The sequence below is a fragment of the Melanaphis sacchari genome, unplaced genomic scaffold, assembly GCF_002803265.2.
Source record: "Melanaphis sacchari strain LSU unplaced genomic scaffold, SCAv2.0 Contig27_pilon_pilon, whole genome shotgun sequence".
Lineage (NCBI taxonomy): Eukaryota > Metazoa > Arthropoda > Insecta > Hemiptera > Aphididae > Melanaphis > Melanaphis sacchari.
This window is the reverse complement of record NW_020271152.1, coordinates 2,205,995-2,233,965: the sequence shown is the minus strand read 5'-3', so window position 1 is coordinate 2,233,965 and position 27,971 is coordinate 2,205,995. Positions and strand designations below refer to the sequence as shown.

General features: G+C 26.2%; 1 protein-coding gene across 1 annotated transcript; it reads right to left on the bottom strand.

Annotated features, from left to right (window-relative positions):
• Positions 1–1,113: 1,113 nt before the first annotated feature.
• LOC112595525 lies at positions 1,114–19,030 on the bottom strand. The gene is made up of 8 exons (XM_025340774.1): positions 19,015–19,030; positions 18,768–18,929; positions 18,624–18,689; positions 10,713–11,208; positions 7,646–7,961; positions 6,682–6,753; positions 1,520–1,609; positions 1,114–1,263 (listed from the first exon to the last, which is right to left on the bottom strand). The coding sequence occupies exons 1-8, from the start codon at positions 19,028–19,030 to the stop codon at positions 1,114–1,116; spliced, it is 1,368 nt and encodes a 455-aa protein (XP_025196559.1).
• Between the last annotated feature and the right edge of the window lie 8,941 nt (positions 19,031–27,971).

The following is a 27,971-nucleotide window of genomic DNA, read 5'->3' as shown; positions in this document are numbered from 1 at the left end:
TTTTCGTTTTGAATACATCATACCGCTTTGTTTCTAAGCGCAAAATTCTAATAATAATTCAAATGAACACAATATAATATGTATGGAGTTGGAAATTCGACAGTCGAACAGTCGAGTTTCGGTGTATCGAATATACTGTGTAATTTTTATACTAACGCGCAAAATGTGACACTTCGGATTTACGACGTTTTTCCCCCTACAAATAAGTCAATTGCGATAGTTGTTCAGTAATTAATTTCCTTTAAAAGTTTAGAAGAAAACATTTTAGCGAATGGGCTTTGTGTTGTATCAATATATACAGTAAATGCTGTAATCGTGATCAATTTGTCAACCTGCAGTGTCGAGCTCTACGACCACGATTTCCATAGATTAACCAAATAGTTAATGTGGATTGTGTTTAAGTACAACTATAAATATTGTAACTATATTTATCAGAGCACAGTGTATTTTTATTTTAAAAATAATTGTAATTATATGTATGTTAAGAGTAAATAAAAAAATTTAAATATAAATTGTATTTTTTATGAAAGAACATAAATATATTCTTCATAGTAGGTTTATCTATATTATATTATATAATTATGTATTTATTTAGATTCCGATTTTTGGAATTTTTAAATACCTATACTTGTTAAGTATACTTAAGGATAAATGTTTTTTTTTTCAAATGAAAACTAACATTTTTTATTTACTATAGATTATTTAACCATATTAAAAAAAAAATCCGGTGAATTTTGGCGAAATTTGAACACGTATTATTAAAATAGATATATTAAAAAAAAAAAAATAAATAGATATTAGAAATTAAAATATTCTTTTTCTAACTTATTTTTCATAACTCCAAATACTATGTATTGATCTGTTCGTACTAACAGTAATCGCAAATGAAAATCTATAATGCTTTAACACAATGCAAATTTAATCATCAATACATTTTAAGAGAGAAAAAATAATATGATATACCTACCTATACATTATATAATAGGTTAAATTTATATATACTTACTTTAAATATCATGAAAAATCATGAATAACTTAAAGGAAAATCAAGAAATAATATTTTTCAGATGTTAAGTAGTAGATAGATATGGTTTTGATTTAAAATTAATATAACTAATCTTGGACATCCCTTTCAAGACAAGGCCACGAATGACAGACCACTGCTACAACTGCATCACTAGAGTTTGATCCTAACATCTGTTTGTAGCCTTCCATTTGAAATTGTACCAATACCAAAAAGTATATCAACACAACTCCAGCAGTCTGAAAAAACGATAAATAATGGTATAATCTATATAATTTTAACGTTTAACGAGAATAAAAATAACTATTCCATTTAATTCAACACATTATAGTAATATAATCATATTACGGGAGACTAATAATTTGTATCGATCATTGAATATTACTTAATGTGAGACCACGGGTTTAATCAAACTGCATAGAGTACATTTATTGGGAAATTCAATATCAATAATTGTCAATTAATTAGAATTTATTTAAAATCTGAATGTCTTACCGCAAACAAAAGTGATAGATTTATGTCGAAAAATCCGGAAGCTGTAACCTGTATTGCACGACTGTTAACGCGAAGTGTAAATAACCTTAGCTGTAATAAACAAACAAAAATGGTTCAAACATCAACGTCAATTGAATTTATATTATTTTGTTATGTGAAAAAAACATTGCCTGATTCATTGACTTTCAGAATTTATTCTTGATATACTTTTGATGATTATAAAAATGTATAAACTGTTTATGTTATATATGTACATTGAACATTTTATCAATTTGTACAAAGCGTATAAAATGATCAAAGTTATAATTATAGCAAGTTAATTAAAAATGTGTCCACTTTTACACATAATAAACAATTTAACAGTATATTATTTAATATTTTTTAATTTTTTTATATAATATATTTTTTAAATTATATTATACATATAGGTCACGAGTCAAATTAATTTTATAAAATCACTGGTAAAAATACTGTAGCAAACGTTAAATCGTCTACTATATATTATAGAGAAATAATTTTATTTTGAAAATTGGACAGATGTAGTTATGTACTATGTAGATATTGTAATAATTAAAAACGTTTATTCACAATACTTTACAGGGATGCGATTGATTGTTTGAATTGTTTCACAAATATAGTATTATGTTGTTTAGACGTTTTAGTTGTAATGTAGTGATAGAAAAAAAATAAATAAATTTACTAAGTTAGTTAAAAAGTGAAATAATTTGTGAAACCATGCAGACCAAAGTATATATATTTAATTCATTTAAAAGCGTAATATTTGTTATAATATATTATCTGAGGAAGTTATGGTTTAAAATTAGAAAATATATGCATTTGATATCCACAGGGTATTTTATTTATATATTATAATATCCGAATGACATTAACTAATGTATCGTTGATAAAACTGAAAGTATAGACATATTTTTATTATTTTTCTTCGCATAGTTGTCTTTAAAATGAAAATAAATAATAATACTACTTTAAGGTAGTATTGTTAATAACGTAATTTAATATTCAATTATTTTAATTATAAGTATTTTCCATCTTAAATCTAAGATTAACAGTTTGAATAATTTATTCACAATTATGCAGCGATAAACGTAATTTTCGATTACGATTAGTAGTCAAACAACGGAAAAACTTGCGATCCTAAAACATTATCATTTATCAATGATCAAAATGTTTATTGTCAAGTGACGGCTGATCATAATACTATAAGTATATTCGGTAAATTATGGCATAACAACGTTAATGATACAAAATTCGAGGTGAATCATAAATGTCAACAACAAATATGCGTTAAATTATATAAATTATACAATACCCGATTAACATTATTTGAAGGTAAAGTTATTTTAAGATAAAAACGTATAAAATTTTTTTATTTTTAAACAATTACATTATTAACAAAACGAACGTCTATTACACAGATTTTATATAATAGTAAGTGATAAAAACTATGGTTGTGTTTTTTGATTGGTTATTTTGGACGTGGCCACCAATTTTATCTTAAAAGTTACCGAAAACTGAGAAGATTCACTGCTCAATGTAGCTTTTGTGTGCATCCTCGCCTATTAATAGTTGTACTTGAATTTGAAATAATTTTCTTATAGAAATTCCAATATTATATGAGTATCTCTATTATGGTGTAATATAATTAATATTTATATCGTTTAATAGTAGTGGAGCTCATTTAAATCACATTTTAATATTATACTAATACTGAAATCTAAGTGTGGAAAGTTGCATAAAATTAAAATATGAATATATACACATATTTAAGAGGATACAAACATTAATAACTTTGATAAATTCAGGAAATGGTAGAAACGTTTGCCAGATTTTTTTTTAATTTCTTTAACCCATTGTTAGTGACGTTATTTGTATAACACCATTAGTGATGTCTGAGTGAAATGATCACCTATTAAAATACACGTGTGAACTTACACATTTATATACTGTGGTACTGATAAATATCAATATTGAACTGCTTAAGCATAATAATAACATAATATAATAAGATAATAATAAAATAACAAGATAATATGGTAAGATGATCAGTGACGTGTGAGTACAACGCTAACATATACGTTAGTATTACATGTACCATGTACGGTAACATTGGACTTCAATAACTTTGATTGTTTATTTATAACATTTAATGATTTTTCGTATTTATTTTCGTGAATAACGCAATCAAGCATTTATATAATATTTTCAAATTCGAATGAAATATAAACCAGTAGTTCTAAAAATACTAATTGTGTAAGCGAAATGTTCATAGCGTCACTAACGATGGGTTAATCAACGTTGGGGATGCGATTCGTTCGAACTATAATTTCACCAAAGCGACCACTATCAGTTTTAAAAAACCTAAGCCTATTGGGTTATACAGATATTATCGTCCAGTCCATATAATGTCTATTAGATATAATAAAATAAGACTACAGTTAGTAGTATTATATAATATAGTAATATCGTCACTTGTATTAAATAAGTGGATCCAAGAATGTTTTGACAGAGCTAAGAGTGTTTTGACGGAGCTAAGGATGTTATGAGCTCGGGGGTTAGACTTAAGATAGTTATACAAGAATTATAGGCATTAATTTCAAAATCTCATGGATTAAGTATATAAGTACATCACTATACAAAGTTTAATACATAAATAATGTTTACGTTTTTCGCGAGTGTAAAAGTCATGAGTTAATAAATATTTTTAGAATGTTGAAGAAAACGAAAACAGTATACTATATATATAGTATAAAAATAAAAACAATTTAATCACGAAAAATGAAAGCCAAAGTTTTTCAAGGATAATATTTTAATTGATAATAAAAATAGAGGTATAATTTGAAAATTAAAAGTGACTAGTTTAAATTATAAATAAAGTTCAAGTTGAAAATTATGATTTATAATGAAGGGTTTAACAGACTTTAAAGATATAATAAAATTTATTTAAAATGAATATTTTACTTTTGAATAAAAATTAAATAAATGAAAAAAGTAGCTGAAAAAAAATAATCAATGAAAGAAATGTATTTTCATTAAATGCTTACAGTGAGGAAAAGCCGAACAGTGATATTATATAATATGCATTTGCGGGTGATTAATAATAATAAAATACGAGTATGATATTTAAAATTAAGATATAACGAATGTAGATTAAAAATTGATTATTACAAAACTTAATGAATAAGTTAACAGCTAATTATTTACATATATAGGGAGAAGACGTTTTATAAACGTTCTGAAATGTTGTGACAAGTGCGATAGAATAAAAGTAATATTTTCCACTATATTGCTATAGTTATATAACTCATCTTTGTACAAGAAAAAAATTAACAAATGTAAAATTCAACATTAAATTGGCGTATGTATTTCGATTGGTTTTATTAAAGTTCAGTTTATAGGAATTTTGGCGTCAATGCAATTCAATTTGTGAACTAATTTGAGTAATTTGGGTCATCAGTCTATGAAAAATCGGTTCGATTAGGTTTTGATTCTATAAGCTACAATTATTACTCAGGTATTATTTTTAATTTGTTCTTTTAACCAATTGAAACCTTATATATACTCGTAAATAAATTAAGATATTTTCGAGTTCCGCTAGACAAAATAAAATTAATGAGTGAATCGCACTTTATAATGTGCTTTAGTAATCTATTGAGGTTTAAAAATGAAACTATGAAAATTTCAGGACTCTCAAGAAATATTAGAACAAAATTTGATGCCAATTGGTTTAATAGTTTCCAAGTCGTTAAAACTCCATGCAAATATACATTGATTTTATTAAATATTAATTTAATTAAAAATTTTAAATATATTCACATTTACTTACCAATAGAATATGGTAACCTTACAAACTATGTCGAATTGAATTCATTGATAATTTTTTGAAACAAAAACTTCACATAAAGAAAATAGTAAAGTTATTATATTATTTTAAGCTCTGTAGCGTCGTCACAATTAACAAACCCGAAAACGACACAAAAGGGATTCACAATGCTGTTAAAAGGATAACCCGCGTAATGCATACACTATATGTCTATGTATTATAAAATATATATATCCGCGTATTTAAAAGGATTAATGGCGTCATTAAAAACGACAATAAACTTTAGAAAACCACTACTACTTCACAACAAGTAAAAATGTACGAAGCAAACGTATCGGAAGAACTTGATTCCGATTCAGATGAAGAGATGTGCACGGATATTAAAATACAATACAAGTATTATTTTCTTTAAAATTTATATCCTTCTATATTTTACGTAATGGCGTTATGACAGTGAAACGTAGGTGTAGTCTCGCGGTTTTTATTGATTAAATGTATTTTATATTAAATTGTATTAGCCACGGCTTGACGGTTTTAACTGGCGTAAAAAGTATACTAAGTAAGTATAATAATATATTGCCATTTTTTTTTTTGAATTTTTATCAAGATAAACGGTATTTTTTCTTTTAATTTATGTATATTTTTTTGGAAAGTGCCAAAATGTTCGCATAAAAGTATGTTAGATAGGTACTTACATAAACAACTTTATCGATCCATTCGATAGTTTTCTGAAAAATCAAGAAAATGTTTAGGCTACGTATATAAATGGTCTAGAACTCCATCGACCAAATAAACGCGCAGAATTTATGAAATTTATCGTTAGTTGTTGTTTGTTGATTTTTGTTCAAATATTTCAACATAAATTATAATATTATGTATATCATGTAAATATACTATGACGGGAAATTCGTACGAAAATCTTATTACATAATAAAACTATATATTTTGAGCCGTGAGTGAAGTGAAGATAAACAAACTACATTCGAATAATTAGAACTGTTTCTGACGAGACAGCCATTGTTAGTACAATTTATTATAATAATATTGTATGTATAGCTCAAACGTCAGAATTACATAAAGTTATATAAACACGATAGGCACCGCAAGCCTTCACAACTGCATTATTATTGTAAAATATTGGGCATTGCTATTACATAATAATGTTATGCACATGTAAAAAATAACAATCATAATATGTCGTGGCATGAATTTATAAAATATTTATTTTACTAATTAGATACCTAGCGCTGGTACAACCATTTGTTATATTATTTTGGTTATTTTAATATCGTACACAATAATAATATGATTTTATACTAACAATGGTTTGAGAATTCAAATCATTCGACACCTTCGATGACAAGTGTTTCAAGTGAAAAATTATCTTTTTGCTCTGAAATCAATTTTAACAGTACACACATAATATATTGTTATTGATTATTTATTACTTTTTACATTGTATTTGCGTTACCTACAATCACTAATATTTAGTGAAACCTGTAAACACTGTACCTGGACATTATTTTATTCACTATTCAGATGGTTCATTTTGTAGAAAGCTTATAACTTGTTTTTTTGATATTTAGAGGTGTTAATTGGAAATATTACGCTGTATTCATGAAATTCGTATAATTTATATGTATATATATATATTGTACAGAATTTTTGTGCTCAACTTATAGAAAAGTTTTGACCAGAGACTGATTTTCGTAAATTTATTCAAATAATTATTTTTCTGAATGTTAATTGAATCGTAAACATTTATAATATACTTTCACGCTTAAAATATATTTATTAAAATAGTAAACGAATTTCCATAGTCTATACGAATAAGGGTATCTTTTTTTAATATATCGTCTCGTATTCGTTCCAAATAGTAAACTTTTAAATAATAAAGCATCGAGCTGTATAATATCTTGTTAAACTTATGCAAAATTAAAAATTAAGCAGGATCACAGAAACAACTTTTGGTAATCTCATGTAGAACAATATCTATTTCGAAAAAAAAAGTAGAACGATTCCTAAGTTCATCCAGTTGACCTCAGGGACAGCGTATTTGAAGTTTTGTTATTCAAATCTTTATCTTTAAAATCTATTACAATAGGAAAGGTTATATACTTAGGTAAATATTATAATGCTCAATTTTCTGATGTAATACACTATTCTTCTACAATGTAGAAGCATCATAACATAACACATAAATAATATAAATCTATAATTATAATTTAGATCATATGTTATATTAAAATATGATCATTATTATTAAAAAATATTTCTAAAATTACCTCTTTGACAGAAGAATCACACCTATAGCACAGATAAACAAATTTTCCTATAATAATGCTCGACTCGATGATACCACTAATATACGGATATGCGTTGTCCTTAAACACGCGACGGACAACTGTATCCCATATCATTACATACATAAACAACAATAGTTGCACGTAAATATCCATTATTGTAAATATCAATTCAGGTCCAAAAGTGTCTGACATAGTCTCCATGTAGTCCTCCAAAAACCAATGGTCGTTCATTAGCGCGTTTAATCGTATCGCTCGTTCGGTTTTTGAAGACACTTCGCACAATTCTTCTAATTCTCTGTGAAATATAAAAAAAAAAAAAAAACGATAAAAATGCTAAAAATTAATAATAGATTGTAAGTGTGATATTTAAAATAATTTGTGCTTTTAATATTGATTTATTATCGCTTGATTGTTTTTTTCTATAGGTTGCCAAAAATAAATGTATTACTGTATTAGGGGAAAAAATGTGTAATAATTTATAATAATAATATTGTCATGTATGAATATCAACCGATTATTTTACGCACTAAAAATATTATTTTATTCTTCAACGCACGGGTATACTTATTTTGCCTATAAATCACGCCGTGTTAATAAAGCCGAACACGTTTAATGATATTGATCGTCGAATTTATTGAAATTTACTTTTTTTTCTCGGTGACATATTTAATGGCACGAGAATACAACGTAGTCGTACATCGTATGTGCTTTACCTAAGTTAAATGGAAAGCGATGTCGGTGACCGGTTTAGAGTAAATTCTTTAAATTTCTCGGCGTTAAACTGACAATCGATTTACTATAGAATATCTATCACTTTTTTATTTGATTCTTTACCCACCATTAATTCTTTTATAGCCCATACGTGACTTAACCTAATCGAATGTAAACAACACCTGTAAACATGGATTCAACTATGTTACAATTGTTCACGCCGTATCACCATCTATTATCTTTATATACCCATTTACTTATCTTGTTATAAATATTGTATCGATATGCGTGACTTTCGGCGATTACACTGATGCAATTTCATCATAGAACACGGTACCGCCATCGCGTGAACGCTGATAAGTCACGTATAAAAGGCCGTGTGAACGTCTGATTATTATCCAGTCTTTTACCTGCGTCGTAGTAAGACCCACCCAGGGTAGACTTACGCTTTGCGGATAAATAGACATCTCTCCAAAACCTCGTCAGACGGTTTGTGTGGTGACCAGTGATGCAATAGTTGGAATATTCCAACATTTTATCGGTCACCGCATCGGTGCATTCAATACGGCAATAGTTAGAGTATTCCGGAATTGCACCGTTTTGTCAGGCCATTTGACCCGGTCTACCATTCTCTTAAGATCAGTGCGTTCCTCGTGGTCTTATTTTGAAATATGTGCTATTAAACCTTTTATAATCTTTCAATGTCTGTTGCTATTATTATTATTTATTAGTATGGCAAAATTCATTTAAAATAAGCTATATACTGTAATTACGACAAGCCAATTTCAAGAGATATTAAAACTCAATCCTGCATCTGACAACAATAATAATATTAAGCCGACAACAATTCCTCGATTTCGTCCATCGAATAAAACGAAGTTCGAGAAATCATATAACTGGCTGGCAATATCCAATGCCAAATTAACTCCACGATATAGCCAAAATATAGACCATCACTAATCATCGTAGTAATCAGCGTAGGTTGGGAATTTACGAGTTAAGTCGATTTTAATTTTTTGCTAGCTTGGCACACTTATTTGAGTATTGTTTTTCGTTAACTTATTTATTAACATTTAATTTCTTTACCCAGACCGTTCACCACAAGAAGTAATGTAATATTAATAATTTTTTTCAATACAATCAATATATTATTGATTTTGAATTTTCATATATTTTTGTTTTTTCTGCTTTCATTAATACTAAAATAAATACTTTTTTTTTTTTTTAGATAGTTTATGATTTTACATAAATCATATTATATAGCACATGTACATCGGAGAATAAGACAAAATACTACTCCAAGTCTAGACAAAAAATTTTAAGGGGCGCTATCGGCTCATGTAATTTATCTTAGTTTAAAAAAATTATATTTCTAGTATTTCTACAATATTAAATGCATACATTTGTGTAATAGTTTGTATAGTAGGGTTGGATGTTATATTTGAATGTATTTTATTTTATAAAATTGAAATATTTTTGTGAATTGTAATTTTTCATATGTTTGATAATGAAATAAAACCGAAGTAGAACAACTATAATGTTTTTGTTTAGATGGAAAATAAAATAATATACATAAATTAAAAAAAATTCTACTTTAAAATATAAATTTTTCTAACATTATTTTCAATAGCTTGTGACGTTAATATCGGTGCTTTTCAGTTGGTATCCGGTACAATATAAATATTTTATAATTTATGTAGCTATAAATATTTTATTATAATATAAACATTAAGAATAAAATAATAATGTTCTTAAATTGTTTTACTATTTAGTATTTGGTATTTTCGAAAGTACCTATGTAATATATATATATTAATATTAAGATATCGATATAGATTCTTATTTTATTTTTATTTTGATCATCTAAATTAAATGTATTGCTTATAATTTAATGTGAAATAACATTATTTTTTTAAAATTCTGATCTATATTTAATCGAATGTATCGATGTATCGCATGAAATGTATTGTAGATATATATTATTTATATACAATTTGAAACATTTTTGTTTTATACCTACACCGTAGATAGTTAGAAATTTTAAGATATTAATCATAAAATTAATAAACTTAGGAATAGTATAATAGTATACACTAGGTTTTCACTGATTGGAGTATGAAAACGGCCTTCAAATATTATTTTATCCAATAGTCCGATAGTATGGATTTGATCAAAGTCTAATGAGCCCGGAATAAAATAGTATATACGAGCTATATAATATCGTACAAAGACCATTAACATAAAATATAATACATTTCTTTGGGTAACGAATGCTTTAAAAAAAAAAAAAAAAAATACAGGACCGGTTAAAATCACAAGAGGCCTTTCAGCTTACCTGTTGATATCCTCGTACGACTGTTGGGCGACCACGCACAGGATGCTGACCAGGTTTATGAACACGATAGGCACCATGTAAGCGGTGAAGTACGGGTAATACAGGTCGGGGTACTTCAGCGGTATGCTCATGACAGTGGTGACCAGCTTGAAGACAATGACGGCGGAGAATAGTATGACCACATACGCGTTGGGTGACAGTCGGCGTCGCGGATACCTGGACCGGAGTAGCAACCGGGCGGTCATATTCAGCACGTCGACGGACCGTGGTAATCGAACTAGTACTAGAGACACGACGATTGGGCTGATGACCGTGTGCGAAAGCAACATGCCAAACACGCTACAATAGTTGTCTCGAGAGCAGTTGAGCGATTGGCGTTGCATCAGCGTGTTTCCCAGGTAGAAGCACATCCGGACGAATGCCCACGTCTGTAGCGCCAGCTGGGTGGCCCACAGTGCAAGTCCGCTGTTGCTTACGTGGAAACATCCGTCGCGGACTGCGATAATAAATTGTCATTATTATAATTATTATTGTTGTGTTGAAAAAGCATTTTTTAGGAATTCATAGTTACTTTTTTGGAACTAATATTATTTATTTTTTTATAAATTAGTTTTTAGGAATTCAAATCCAGGCCCGAGTAATTATTATTATTCATCGTATTACGCTTGTAATGTATGATGTATCCGCTTAGCGTAATTAAGTTTTACATAAGGAGACGGTGATATCTGTTTTGAAAACTCCTGTCGTAACGTGCAAATTGTTATTATCGGGTACAAAGTTTATCCATTTTCATTTCATTTATTGAAGTAAAATATTTTTTAATTCAGAGCGGGGTGATAAATTTATTGATTTTACAACGATTCGTGTGTTGTTTTTTTTTTTGATTAAAATTATTACTAAAGAAAATGTTACTCAAGAAATATTTTATAAATAATATTTTGGGGATGTGTGGCATGCCATATGTGTAATGTTATAAACTCCACACTTGCATGTCAGAATTAAAAAAAAAATGGTCTTTTTAGCAACCCGTTGTTAGTTTCTTTGGGAAATAAAAATGTATAATTAGTAATTACTATATTATTTTTCTATGATTATTTATAAAAAATATAAATATAATGTGTGTAATTATATTATATATCACACATTCATAACATAATTACTCGTAAGTAGATTGTTTTTAACAATAATAAAATAACCATTGCGTTGCTGTAGGTATCACATCCAAAATACTATAATAATATGTACAATACACAAAAACTGTATAAATATAAAATAAAAATATAGATAAGTATTAATTTTTACATTTAGTTAAGTTAGACATATGGTGCGTTGGGGTAGATATTTCATGTCTTTAGAATATAAATGATTATGTAATTCATGATCAATATATATAAAAGTATAAACTACAATGAAAATTAAACTTAGTTCCAAAATAATTATAATAGTAATATTCTGTAATAACAGATGAAATTGATCATGCAAATTGTAAAACAATGGTTCTCATTTAACACGGATATAATGTGTGTCCACTTCAAGAATTTAAATAGTTAATCTTAAACGTTATGATTGAAGTTTATCATATGGATATTATTTATTATAGAAATTTAAGAAAATTGTGGCTGTCTATTAGTTGTTGTAATAAATGTTTTTTATAAATATGTATGCACATTTTTGTACACGATCCAATTGACGCCAACCTCCAACATTAATCTAGAAAACGAGTAATGTCATCACTGTTTTTATAATTTTTACTATTCTTGATTTAATTTTTTTTTTTTTTTGTCATATTTGTTTTATTTGTACAATCTGTATAAAATATGTTTACAATAAGCACAATAGATAGATATATAATAGGTTATAGTTGGCTTGAATGAAGAAGCTATTCAGTAATAGCACTTCATGACGTGACATGATTTAATTTCTAGTGAGAAAAAAAATACATTAAAAATATGACATGGTGTTAAAATTGTATCTTTTGTGATGGAACATTTAGAGGTGTGATAAAGTATAAATGAAAAGGTATTGATCCTACTATTGAAGGGGTCAAAAGAGGTATTACTTCTTGGTAACGATTTTTTTTGGGAGATTGACTTATAAGAAAACATTTTTGGAGGTAACAAAATTTTACTGGTGTAATAGTACTTTTAAAAATGTTGATAAAAAATTAATTTGATTAACTGTGAATAATACATAATTAAAATAGCACATTTTAAAATGATTGAAAATTGATTTCTTATAATGGTTGTGATTATTAGTAAAAATTTAATTCACAATTTAAATAACATACTACAATGTATGCATATGTGTAATTTAAAACGGAATTACACACATTTTTGTAAATTTGAGTGTTAGAAAACAATAATTTTGTTAAATAATTATTGATAATAGGTACCTATATTATACATTAAGGTTATAATCAAAATTGTAATCATTAATGAATAGTTATTTATAAACTTTTTAATTCAATGTTAAATTATTTTTTATGTTGAAAATGTTTACATCATACAGTATTCCTTATTTTGAATAATTGACAAACCGAGTAGAGTTTTTTGTCTGGATTATACGAAATTAAGCGAAATATAAATCAAAAGTCAGCTTAATTAAATTGAATATTATGACTTTGATTTGGTAAAATTTTGTCCATAAAATTTGGCGTTCCCGATTATCTGATGGATAGTATAGGTATAAACAGCAACTTTAATAACTATAATCTTATAAAAATACATTAGTTTATAAATTAAATATATCATACCAACGATGGACTGCAACGTAAACAAGATAGATTTGTAGCTAAATTGCCTATCTAAGTCGCCTCGTTATCATAATTTTGCCTATTAACAGCTACGTTAGTCCAAAATAATTTATGTTTATATTATTAATATATACGAGTTAGGTGATTTTAAATTAGGACAGTTTAACGAATAGAGGTAATCTAGGTTGGTATATTAATAAAACTGCCGATTGGAGGAGATCGATCGGTTTGTGATATGGATAATAAAATATTTTCTAACCGTCATAACTGTAAGAAAAGCTATTATCCGTTGGATTGTCTAGAAATATTAATTTAATTAGAACACCATTGTCGGTGTCAATTCGAACGTTTTTATAATATTATAACATTATTAAAGTCTCACCGTTCTCGTGTCTTCTGCCTATGAAGTGTACTGTGTTTTTGTACGGAATTTTTCCACAACTCTCGTAACTCACCGGTAAAATGCCGAATAATTTACACGCGTAATATACAGGTGCAATCATGGCCAGAGGACTCCATTTGAACGGCCGTATGTTCATTATTTGTAGAGCGCTAAGCTAATCGCATAGGTAGTAGGTACCTATTACATTGACACTGTGGTGTTTATATTTTCGAGCGTTCGAAATATATTATTACATTTTATAAACATAATAAAGAATACAAAAGAATGCAAATATAACAATCGAGCTAGATACACAGCGTATATCATAATATGTTCGCGGTTTTTTTCCATAAAAAAAAAAAATATATGTTATAAAAATTACATAAGTGTTTTTGTTATTATACACATGTCCACCCGTTTGAAAATAACATAATAGCGTATGTCCTTTATATTTATACATTGTATTATGATATTTTATTGTGTCGCTGTCATTGTTTTGCTACATCACATTCGGTTCTATTATATATGTATACTATATTGAATTATTACAGGGTTGATGCAATTATAAAGGACGCGAAAGTCATAATAAACCAATATTATGATTAAATTAACCAAACGTTTCGTTTACAATAATCATATTATAATGATAATATTATATACCAATAGCGGCGCACAATAATAAACATTTCGACCCGACCAACAGTATCTAATATAGAACGCGCATATTACAATGATAATATTAGTAATAATGTCTATGCTTGTATGCTTTACGTCAGAATTAACCCGGTTGAGCTCCTAGTAAAAACATTTTAAACTTTTTTTTTTTTTTTGTATAAAGTAGAAAATGAGTGACATATTAGCGTGACGTTTGAGTTTACCCGAATAAAACATAGGTCGTTTTCGCGTTGATGATGTGAACTAAACGAAAAAAAAGTAACCTATTGGCATGGTCTGAATGACGTCGTACTCGTAAAGTATTTGTATAATCATATAACATAGGTGAAATATTAACATTATTATATGTTTTGCAGGCTTTCTTCTCGGCAGTGCATTGACGAAAATTAAATAATGGATTCTGATACAAAACAAATTTGACGGGGTTAATAGCTACATTAATAAATTTACTTGATGGTTTTTAAAAAGTAGGTACAGTAGAACTTTCATATAATGGTCATCGAAAAGACCTTAAATAATGACAGCTATTTAGAGTTTCCCGTTCTACAGAGGTGACCGGTAACAGAAGTTCAATACCTTCCAGGTAACCGTTATTTAGAGATTATGCAAATTTTAAAAATAAAATACCAAGTAAATAACGTATATGAATATGGGTACTAAAAAATGTATTTATGATTTATAAAATAATGTAGGTACAGTTAAAAATTAAAAAAAACTTATATAAGCTTTTATATAAATATTAAAATTAAAAAAGTGAGTTATATTAGTTTTTTTTAGATTCATTTTAGTATCTGAACAATTTTTTCAAAGTTAGTTTATGCGGTTTTTAACAGATTATAATATAACCATCTATGTTACCTTTTGAAGATTGAAAAATTAAAATTGTTTTATTTGATTGAAAACCTCAGAACAGTTTGATACATTGTACTTAAATTCTTCAGTTTCTTCATTTGTTTCCTCTTCGTCATTTTCAGTTATTATGAATGACTTGATACCAGTATTATCTTCTTCAGATCTTAGATTTTTATTGACTAAAAAAAACTCTTCACCTTGCATATGAGTTGGTAGTACGTATATTAATTAATTGATCACCAACAATTATTTCGTTTTCAAGATTCGTGTTATCTAAATCTATCTATAAGCACATTTTCTAAATCAAAACCTGATTAAAAAAAAAAATTAGTGATACAACTAGGTATGACTTTTATTTGTATTATAAACTGTTTAATCCTCATCAAAGCGTCTAATACGTACAGTAATACATTTGTAAATTCATCAGAATTTTTTACTACATCGATCTGTGATAATATTCGCCTAAGTATCATTTATTGGTTAATAACTTTAAAATTTTGAATTATACCTTGATCTAGACTCAAGAGGCTGACAGTGACGTCGTATTTGGTATAATAAAAATACTAAATTTATGATTTATAATTTTAAATCAGAATGTGATGTTGCATTATCTAAAAACAAAATCATTTTACACTTTTGTTTTTTCATTTTTTTCATCAAACCACAATAATCACTCAGTTATAATACATCGTGTCATTCATGCTTTTTTATTTGGCTCCCATTGTAAGACTGAACATTTTTAAAACAACGAAGTTTTTTAGATTTGTTTATGATTAATAATTTTTCAAATTCACCTATGTAATGAATCAAAAATAAGCTTGGCCAAAGTTATTGATGAAACTTTACCTTATAATAATTTATTAACTTTTTAGATGTTATAGTTAGGTTTCTTTAAACATAAACGATGAAGCTAAGAGTTTTGACGTTTTTTACCTCTCCGTCTATTATTTTTTAAAACCTATATATTATTACGATTTATTCGGGATCGCAGATATAGATTTATAAGTACAGATTATGTTTACCTTTCTTGGAATACCGGAGTTTACGTGAGTTTTTTTTTACTTTTAATGATGATATTCTTTCCATACTTGACGTACTGAAGTATAAATATATAGATATTATATTTTCTTACCTGATGGTGTTGAAAACTGGATGCTTTATTAATTAAGATGTGAATTTAACATGCATTAGATGAATAAAATAAGAATAATAGTTTGAATAAGATTTATAACATTAAATTAAATTTTACAACGAGTGAAAGATAAATTTGGTTTGTTGAATCAATACTCTTTTGCTTTTGAGAATAACAGTGGTGAGCTTCTGTGAGAAAAGGATGGTGACTGGATGTAGACTGACTTTTTGTCAGAAAAAAGGCTTCTACTTATAGACTTGATCTTTTACTTGTTGTTCCATTTTAATTTGTTATTGTTTATTTTGTATAAGTACATTTGTATTATAAAAACATATTTTTTATGATACTAAACAAATACAAATTATATTATTACTAATTGTTGGGTAATTATTTTAATATATTATAGTAGTTAGTAAATACACATGTATCTATATATTTATTGGGTGCTATTGGTAATTTGTTAGTTATTATATAGGTAGTATAATTATAAATATAAATATTACTGAAATAATTTTGATTGTTATGATATTGTATATGAATATGATTATTTACTTAAGCATTTAGATGGACGACGAATAATATGATATTTAGTTATGAAATTTTGTTGCACAATTATGTGAATATTATTACACCTATTAAATTAACGCATAACATGATTGTCAATATTTTTTTAGACTTTTTCCTAGAAGTTCAAATTTTATTTTTAATACATAATTTTTTATCAGGAAGAATTTTATAAAATAATTCTGTTTCATTCATTTTAAAAATATTTCAGGACTCATAAGAAGAAATTAATTATTTAATTTTTATACGCCATTCGTCCATTGTTTCTGTATCAACCAATTTACTCTCGCTGCAAATCATTTAAAAAGAAATATTATAGTGTAATTAAAATTTATCAAGTCAATCATTTGACGCTTTAAAATTTTCACATTCAAATTCTTTACTTACTTGTAAAGCCTTCTTTTTAAGTATTGGTCCACTAATTGGAATATTTTTTACATGAGCTGCACAAAACCATTTGTATACAACTTCGTTAATATTGACTGATTCGATTTTACTACGTTTTATAGTTTTTATTTGATATTTACCGTAAGATTTCCATAATTTTTAAATCGTTTCTTTTTTTTTTTTATCAAGTCGGTGGCTTGAATTCTTTCTATTCAAAATTTTTCCTACAAGTGTGCGTTAACTCACATTTTCTTTTTGGTAAAAATATAACAATTGATTTTTTCTGTTAAAGTTAGATGTTTTCATTCGAAACTGTAGATACGTATTTCGAAACATGTTCAATATAGTACTCTGAATACTAATGATAAAATACAGAGTTACAGTTCACAAACAAGTATTCATTGAGTTATCGACATCATAAATAACCGTTAAGATAAACTGTCAAAAATAATTTAAAATTTTCCATTTTTCATTTGACACATTTTTAAATTTTGACCTTAATTAGGGTTTCCACTATGTAGAGATGTTAATGTATTTTTCCCTTACACTCTATGGGATTAAAACAATTGGCTGTTACATAAAGGTGACCGTTAACGGAATCCTTACTGTATATATTAAACTATATGTTTTATATAAATAAAAAACGTATGTATTATTGTGCTTATTGTCTATTGATTACCTATTTTAAATAATTTAACACCATATTTAGAAGTTTTATTTGGTATGTACTGTTTAAATATTAGTCTACTTCAAAATGGAATCATGATTTAATCAATTACAATATTTTCTCCGGGTATCTTGATTTTTTTAAAAATATTAACTAATTTTATAATTAAAGGTTGAATTTTGCTCAATCTATCACCTTTAATTATTGAATCATTATCAACTACACAAAAAAGTCTTAGTAGCTCTTAAAATCTATTTTTGGGCATAATTTTAGGTATGAATTCATTATGAAAAAATGATTGCTGACTACAATGGTCTGATATTTTAGGATAGGATACAAGTCCTGTGTACATGACAATTATTCTAGAAATTGTTTTATTTCCACAGGATTAGTATTTATCCATGTATTTTTATACTTTAATACTTGTCTATTTGTTTCAAAAACTATAGTATTCAATACATCATCATTAAAAAATAAATTATAAACATCTATAAGCTTACAATCTGGTCCTAAGTCACATAACAAAGATCTGTTTTCTTCAAATACAAAATTACTTTGATTGAATGCTGAAATAAAAATTATAACTAAATACTTTATACCTAGCAATATATTTATAATTTATATCATATACATAATAGTAACACTATTCCATTGTTGAGAATTTTCACTACTAGTACTAGATAATCTATTTTGGGAAGTATCATTTACACTAGGAATATTAGAATCTGAACTGTCTGAACTTTTATCAGAACTATCACTGCCAGAATCATACTCAAAAGACTCGTCTAAAGCTTCTAAAATATTATCTGAGTTTATTTTATTTTGTGTAAACTTATTATAAAACAAAGATCAAATTTAGAATTAAATTTACAAAATTAACAACAAATAAACAAACTTTTAAGTTCATATCTGTTCTATAATCAATGATAACAGTTATTAGATTTCCCCATAGACCTTATACTCATAGACTGAACAAGCTAGTACAACAATAATCATATTACAATATTCTTACAAAAAGAGATTAAAATAATTATTTTTTATCAAAAGGTTATTTTTCTTAAAAATAAATAAAAATTTTATAAGAGAACTCGGGATCTCTCAAAAATTTGAACACACAAATATATCACTTATGTACCGTGAGAGAACTCGAGTTCTTTCATTTAAATAATTTAATATTCATAAAATATATGTAAATTATTTAATTTTTTGTAAAAGACGATTTTTGTATCATTAAATGTTAATGAAATATTGGTTTAGTTCAAGAGGAAAAAAACCGAAAAATATGCACGGTACCCAAGAGTCAAAATAGTTAGAGTACCGTCTCCGCTCAAAATTGTTTTTCGTATGCAATAATATATAATTGAATTCAAATTTAACACATCTTGAACATTTACTGAACAGAGCACCGTACTTTTCTGTTTTTTTTTTTTTTTTTAAATAAGAAATTTGAATCAAAATTTATTGTTAATACAAAAATGTCCTTGTGAAAATTTTCTCAGCTAGTGTTGAAGTTTATTGTATTATAGTATATGGTATTCGTTTCTATCTTACAATTATTTCAGAATTGTTAGTACGAATTATTTATTGTTTTCTAAAAATTATAACGTATGTCACACACACACACACACACACACATATATATATTATACAATCTTAAGTTTAAGCATTTAATCAAGTAATTAGTATAATTATTATTATTAGTAGTATTATTATGTCATGTGATGTCTGCTGACGAAACTTTTCACTTTACTTCGATGCCGAATATTACCACGAGCCTATTTGCACCACTGACTATTGCCCACCAACTGTTGTTTACCGTTTTCAAATATGAAACAAATTCCTCTCATTAAATCCACAGTGTTTATCTATGGTATAACATGACACAACATGCGAATGCATATTATTGTTAAGGATTTACGTCAGCACCCGAATATAGCGTATAAGCGGATTGTCGGCGATGTTATAGTAAATTCGGGCATTTAAACGCTGCACGCGAACTCGCAAAATATAATATAAACGAATGCAAATTAATTTGGACGTCTTCGCGAGTCGTTATAATATAATACAATCCAGACATATGAGTTAATTCGAGTCGACGGTACATGAAAGTATAATAATACGCTTTTGGAAAAAATATATATTATTATAATATATTTATATATATAAAACATACCGTCAATTATTATTTTATTGTGCAACAACAGCGAATGGCGAACAATGGAAAGCCGTGTGCACGGGCGTATTAAATGTTTACATATTTATGATAATATACAGTCTATACACATTATATTATATTATATTATTTTAAATTATTATACTGCAGAATGCTATATAATAAATACCATGAAAATAAAATATACGGACATGCGTTCGACATTCATAAACATGTACAACAATAATAATATTCGTATCGACGGATAGGTATATAAATAAACAAACACGTCAACGCCGATTGTCGTTAAAAAAAAAAAATTAAATTGTGAACGTATAGCTGAGCACAGTAAAAACGTAGTTCAGTTTGTATAGTATTTTAATATTATGAGGATGAAATAATTTATCAAAAAACCGGACCACTTTAAATGCTGTACGAAATAAAAAGATAATTGTGTGATTTCGTTCTTTAGTTCTTAAATGTACTGACCTAAAAGACCCTGCAGACATTATACACGCTAACAACGTACTTAGATGATTAAAATAAAATAATTTTTTTCATATTTCTACATTTACTTACTTTGAAATATATTCATACATTTTGTTACAATTAATATTTACAAAAAATCCATTTTTTTTTTTTTACAGTAGCAATGATTTCGTTAGTTACATTTTAATGTAACTAGATATAATCAGAAAATAGAAAACTCTTCCAAAGATATTGATGAATATAATTTGATGTAATATACATATATATATATATACATATATATATATATATATATATTTACTAATGATATTTTCATAATAATAATATTATATAGTCGTTATGTATGTTGTGGTTTATTTAACCGATTATCTAAACAAACAATTTTATTTATTTGCATTTTGAAAAATATTCTGCTTCTGATTATGCAAAATTAAATAAATATAAATCATTAAAACTATTAAAATATCAAAAGACTTTAAATTAGGTACATGATAATATAGGTTACATATATGATTGTATTATTTATAGTGTTAAAAATACAACTCCAACATGTTCTGAAACAACTGCTCCTACTTTAGTAGTTTTACAACTTATGAATGATTATCTATATAAAGGAAGAACATTAATTATTGACAATTATTAAACTAGCTTAAATTTAGCCCACATACTACTAAGTAAAGAGAATCATATAGTTGGTACTTTAAGGAAAAACGCAAAAGGATTTCCAAAAGATATAACAACTGCAACAATTAAAAAAAGGTGAAATTAAAGGTAAAGAAGATGATAAAGGTATAGTGGTAAGCACTTGGAGAGATAAAAGGGATGTAAGAATGTTGTCAACTAAACATGGTATAGAAATTATAAGTACTGGAAAGACAAGTAGAAATGATGATGTAATGTAAAAGCCAGAGGCTTTAATATTTTATAATAAGAACAAACAGGGGATTGATGTGTTAGATCAAATGACAAGTTATTTTACACCTCTTAGAAAAACCATCATATGGTACCAAAAAGTGGAATTTAAATTTTTATTGGGCACAGATGTGGTAAATTCATTAATAATTTATAAAAAATTAACTGGAAATAAAATTCAGATTTCAAATTTTAAACAGCAAATTATAGAAGAGTTAGTCAAATTACAAGATTTTAATTTAGTTTCACCATCATTTGGGAAACATACATTAATTGAAACAAACAAAACAATAGGGCAAGGTAATAAAAATAAAAGGCGTAGGTGTGTCAAGTGTTATAAAAAACTAGTTATTGAAAAACGAAGAACAGTTGCGCAAAAAACTGTAAAACTACAATAACATTATATTGCAACTCTTGTGAAAAAAATCCAGCTTTCTGTTTAGAATGTTTCCAAGCTTCCCATAAATAATTAGTTATAATGTTTTAATTTGTATATTTCATATACCAACTAAATATTCTTTTGGTAATTTTTATTTTGTTTCATTTTTATTTAAAAGAATAAGATGTTCATCATTATTAAAGGATATATTTATTTTATTTTTTTAGATTTATTCTAAAATGTTAAATGATTTCTTTATATTTTTTAAATGGCTAATATTGCTGTTCAATTATATATTCCATTTTATAAATCTATATTTTACATTTTTATGAAAATTATAGACATTTTGAGATATTTAAAAAAATATTTTAATTTCTTGATTTTTGAAAGATCTCTAGTGTTCCCACAGCCAACAGAGGATAGATAGCGCTACTGATGAATAAAATAAAAATTTTATTGAGATAACCCGAGTATACTCGTGGTACAGAATGAATAATTAAGTGAGAGAACTTGAGTACTCTCATGGTACTGTAACACAATTTTTGAAAATAAGGCTTGGTAGTCAACGTGTTAATACAAGTATAATATATTATAATTTCATGGCACAATTTTTGATATTGTTGTGTTAGTAATACGATGTGTCGATAAAATTGTTAACAAAATACATCGCATCTATTATATTATTAATATTAAATTATTATAATAGTATATTATTGTTAATAACGTTTGGGTTGCCGTACAACCATGAAATAGTTTTATGGTGTAAATTGGAAATAGCTTAAAAACGTATAATCTAAATGTTTTGAAAATGTCATTGAGTATATTAATATATATATATATATAATATACTTAATTACTTCAAGTTTCCATGAGATATTAGATATACTATTAAAATACAGTTATTTTCATTATATAAAAAAAAAATCGCTTTTAATACTCAAATGTATGGTATTTTTATATTTGTGGCTTGGAATTTATTATAATTTTATTGATATTACCATAAATATAATAAATATATACCAAAGTGTTTATAAAGATTCATTCTTTGTCATTTTGCATTCAATTCAGCCTTTATATTCATGAGACGAGAATTGTTTTTTAAAATTTAAACTACAGTTTAAAAAAATAATGTAATCTTTTGAAGTATGCTATTTTTGAGTTTCATGTGAATTACTATCGAATTACTTCTAAATTATATACATAATTGTAATTTTTTGATAATACGCTTGCTTTTATTTGCTTTACTTTTCAGTTTGTGCGTATAATATATAAACTAATTAGTGAAAAAATCATAAAAAAAAAATTAGATTATTTTTTATCTCGAGGGGTATAGCATGAGTTTTTTCAGTTAACATAATTCGGAACAGTCATAAAAACTCAAAAAAATTCTCTCAGCATTTCAAGAGTTTTGAAATCGACCACAGCAGTGTGGTATAAATAAAGCGTACCTACCTATTCTATTAATAAGTAAATTTTCGAATTTAAAAGAACAGATTTTGTAAAAAACAAAAAAAAAAAAAAAAAATGATGAAATGTTAAAATTGTATTATACTTGTAAATGTATCATAAAATATATTTTGTTAGGTTATAGATGTATAGCTGTACATCAGGATAAGATATTTGTTTAATATAGAATATGGTAATATAAAATAATACTATGGAAATTTCATTCTGGCATACAAAATAATAATATACGTAGATCGCGGTGTAGACAAGTTTCAAGTCTTTAAATATCTATTAGGTATACCTATATATTTTTTAATTAGCTACTTTAAACAAAAATACAAAATAAATATAAATGTAGGTAATTGTTGAAAGAAAAATTATTATTTATTGTGTTTAAATATTAAATTTTGTTGATATTAGAACTTTAAATGCAGGTAAATCATTTTGTACTTACGTATTTTAGATATTTTTAAATAATCACAAAAAAAACCATTAGAGAAGTGTTGTATTTAATTTTTAAGTTTTTAGTATCAAACATTGGAATTTTTGTTTTTAAATGGATACAAAATAATTTTCAAATATTTCTGAACTTAATGAATTTATTCATAGTTGGAACTTACGACACAAAGTTGTTCCCATTCTTTTAGATTGTTATAAGAACTTTACAAATAAAGAACCTTGTAGTCTATTTTAAAGTCTTTTGACGAAAATAAGGAAATTAATATTTTTGTTTTAGAATAAAACTATTATAAAAGTATGCACATACGTTACATTATTGTACAATGTACTAATTACATACTATTTATTGATATTTTTTTATATAAGTCATGTTATTCGAGTATACGTTACTCGTACGATAATATTATATTCCATATAAGTAAATCTATATGACAAGCTTGATGAGTAGGTACTAGGTACTTTATTATACAATAAAAAATGTATTGCTTTTGGCTACTCTACTGCGCCTATAGATAAAAAAAGTGATAAAAAATATAAAATAATAAAAATTTGTTCTCATTACATTATAATATTATAGTTGTACATTGAAAAACTATATTTATTTTAAAAATTTTAAAGTTTTCATATGTAAAGAATTTTCAAATGGGACATGATATTTTGTTTAAAACTTAAATGATATGTGGAGTGCGAATTATTAATTAAACAAAAAAATTATATCGATATGCCTCTTTGGGCGTGATTATTAAAATGTAATCAATAACAAAACATATTTAACCTATATAAAAAAAAAAGTGATAGGTATTAAAGATGTTTATGCACAACGGGAATGTCATATTATGACGGCTATGACAATAAATAAACGTAAAAATATATCAATGGATTACCTTTTATGCATAATTTTAGTACACGGAAAGGGAATGGCAAATGCTTAAAATTAATGATGGTAAAAAATTTAAATTGATTTTGAATGTTGAGCAAAACTGCTGGGAACGTTAAATCATTTTCACCGTTTGTATTTATATTTATTAAATTTCGTTTTAAAATTAAATACATATACATATTATGGGTTGACATTTTTATAAAATGAACTATTTGCTAATTCATGGAAAGTATTAGTCATTTTTTTTTTTTTTTTTTTTTTTTTTAAATTCAGAATTGGCTAATATTTATTCATTTTAATGATAATAAATGTATTTGTCAAATTTAATAACTTATAGTTTTATGTTACGATTGATATTGAACGGTAAGATGTAGTTCTTATTTAATTTAAAAAATTTCTTTTTTTCTTATCTATAAATTTTCATCAAACATGCTATTTCTCACTTAATTAGACTTTGTATATTATATGTAAGGAGTGTCCTATTGGCTATTGTGATATCGACTTCTTAGTTTGAAATTAAAACCAATCTCTTTTGTACTGCGTGAATTGTCAAGCAGATGATTTTTTTTTAAAATATTTATAGTTAAAAATAAAATTTAGAAACAGTAATTTCTGAAATATTAATATTAAATCTAGTTCTTATTATACTATTTAAACATTTTATAGAAATTTAATACATTAATAATAATTACTATATATAATTTTCAAATAACCATAAACTTCATATTTTATAAATTGTATGGGTAAAATACAATGAATCCATTATCTTTACTATATGAGTATAGGTACTCAGAGCTAAATAACTAAAATAATACTCGTTCAAATATTTTTGATTTAAATACGATAGTATATTTTTTAAAACATCTATTTAAAAGTTTACAAGAAAAATGGGTAATTATCATTAAAAAAAGTGGTATCGATTACCTTAGAATACTCCTTAAAACTTAAGTGCTATATAAAAATTTAAGTATTTGAAAATATGGTCATAAGTATATATTATATTATACGTATACTTAAAAATGTGAAAAATCAAAATTTGAATAAATAAGTCGTTAAAGGAAAATCGGGATGAGAATTTACACGTTGAGTCTTCGTGAAAATTTGAGTATATATAAATTACATTAGTTATAACATTAAAGGTCGTTGTTTTGAAACTTAAAAATGTAAATCATCTCCAAAAATATTAAAATTATGTACTTTATAGGCATAGAAAACGCTTAATAAATATTTGTAAAAATATGGAAAGTTGTTTAATGTTCCTTCAAAACGTTTTTAAATAATTTTCATATAAGTTAATATTTTACGTACAAGATTTTAAAATACATTTGCGATGTTAAACAATGATGTGTTTCAAAAATGTTTTTCTCCAACAAACGGAAAAAAAATATATATATATATATTTACAATACTTAATAATATGTCTGTAACGATGAAGTGGGTTGAAACACATTTCGTTTTTCCGAATGAGCGTTGTGGAACGAAAAATCCAAACGAACAACCGAGAAAAAAAAATTACACGAAAAAAAAAGAAACGACTACCTGCGAAAAAAAAAATAAAAAAAATAAAATATATATCCTTTATCCTTTAGAACTAATAATTATGTTTAAACATATAATATACACACGCCCGAGTGTTGCGTCGTTTCCTTTCTAGAGTGCAAATGTGCAATAACGTCGCGGTTAAATCATTCCGTGCACCCCAACACACCAAATAATCGCACACCGGAAGCGCACACACAACGACGCGTATTACACGAGACGGTATATATTATTATATTATCATATTATTATAATAATAATAATATCATCTTGTGCGCACCACTCGGACGCGCGCGCTTTATAAGACATATTACTATTATTATTATTATTTATTATTTATTATCATATCGTATCGTATCGTATCGTATCATATCATATCGTAGAATATTATATTATTATTTTATCGTACGGATAACGCAGTTTTAACTCGCGCACGCATTTTGTACGTGTTTAAAGTGTGCGCTCCGCCACCGCGGCAGTACCTATACGCGACAGATTTACTTACAGCCGAATAATACAACACTCGGAACTGCACAAAGGCCTATTGTACGCGTGTGTGTCTGTGAATGCGAATATTATACACTCGTCGCGGCGCGCGTTTGGTATATTGCCGCCGCCGTTATTGTGTTATTATTGTTATTGTTGTACGTACGGATGCGTATTATAATAATAATAATAATAATAATAATAATAATAACCTAACGCAGTGTAGAAGGCGTAACAACCGTACAGTAGCGCAGTGCCCCACGCCGGTGCGCACAATGTAATATTATTATATTGTCGCCGACGAGACGACGATGAGCAATATTAATGGTAATGATAATTGATAATGATAATAGTAATAATATTGCTGGGGGCCGGCAGTCACTGCTGCTGCTATTGTGGGAATTGCCCGTTTGTCCCATTTGCACAAAAACGAGTACAAAAAGTAAAAACGTTTAAATCGATAGGGCTCTTGCGCCAAATTCACCTGGGTATACACTACGTTTTACAACAACAGTGGTTTAATAGTGAATAATTATGTAAAATATTTTTTTCTAACAGATTATTTACAAGTAAATAGCTTTTTAATACATTTTTTTCCTTATAATTATTATAGTAATTAACAAATATTTTTTGAAAAATGAAAACGTATTACCATAATTAATAGACAGGCTAGTACTTCAAACATTTTTTACGTTTAAAAAAAAAAATGTATTTAATAAAATAAATATTATAAATCCTGAAAATGTATAAAATTAATAATATATCGATTTAGCAACATTTCGATTGGGTATATTTATATTATTCCGATTCTTAACAATAATAACAACACATTTATAAAGATTTAATACAAAAATTAAAAAGTTTGTTATTATAATATAATAATTTGAAAATAAAACACGTACATGATTGACTATTATTTAAAAAAAATGGTTATTGTGTTAAAATAATTAATTTATTATTTTATCATAAAAAATAAGATTTTCTTTGTTTTAATATTATTTTTGATATATAAATATAATCTACATGATCAAATTTTATTTCATGATATGTGCTTACGTACAATTTTTACGAAATTGTTAATTATTAAACCATTTTGATAGTAAAAT

Coding starts and splice junctions, on each gene's coding strand:
- LOC112595525 (XM_025340774.1), bottom strand. Junction 18,690..18,767: donor AAATTCTCAACAATGGAATA/GTGTTACTATTA, acceptor TTTTTATTTCAG/CATTCAATCAAAGTAATTTT. Junction 6,754..7,645: donor GTGATTCTTCTGTCAAAGAG/GTAATTTTAGAA, acceptor AATTGATTTCAG/AGCAAAAAGATAATTTTTCA.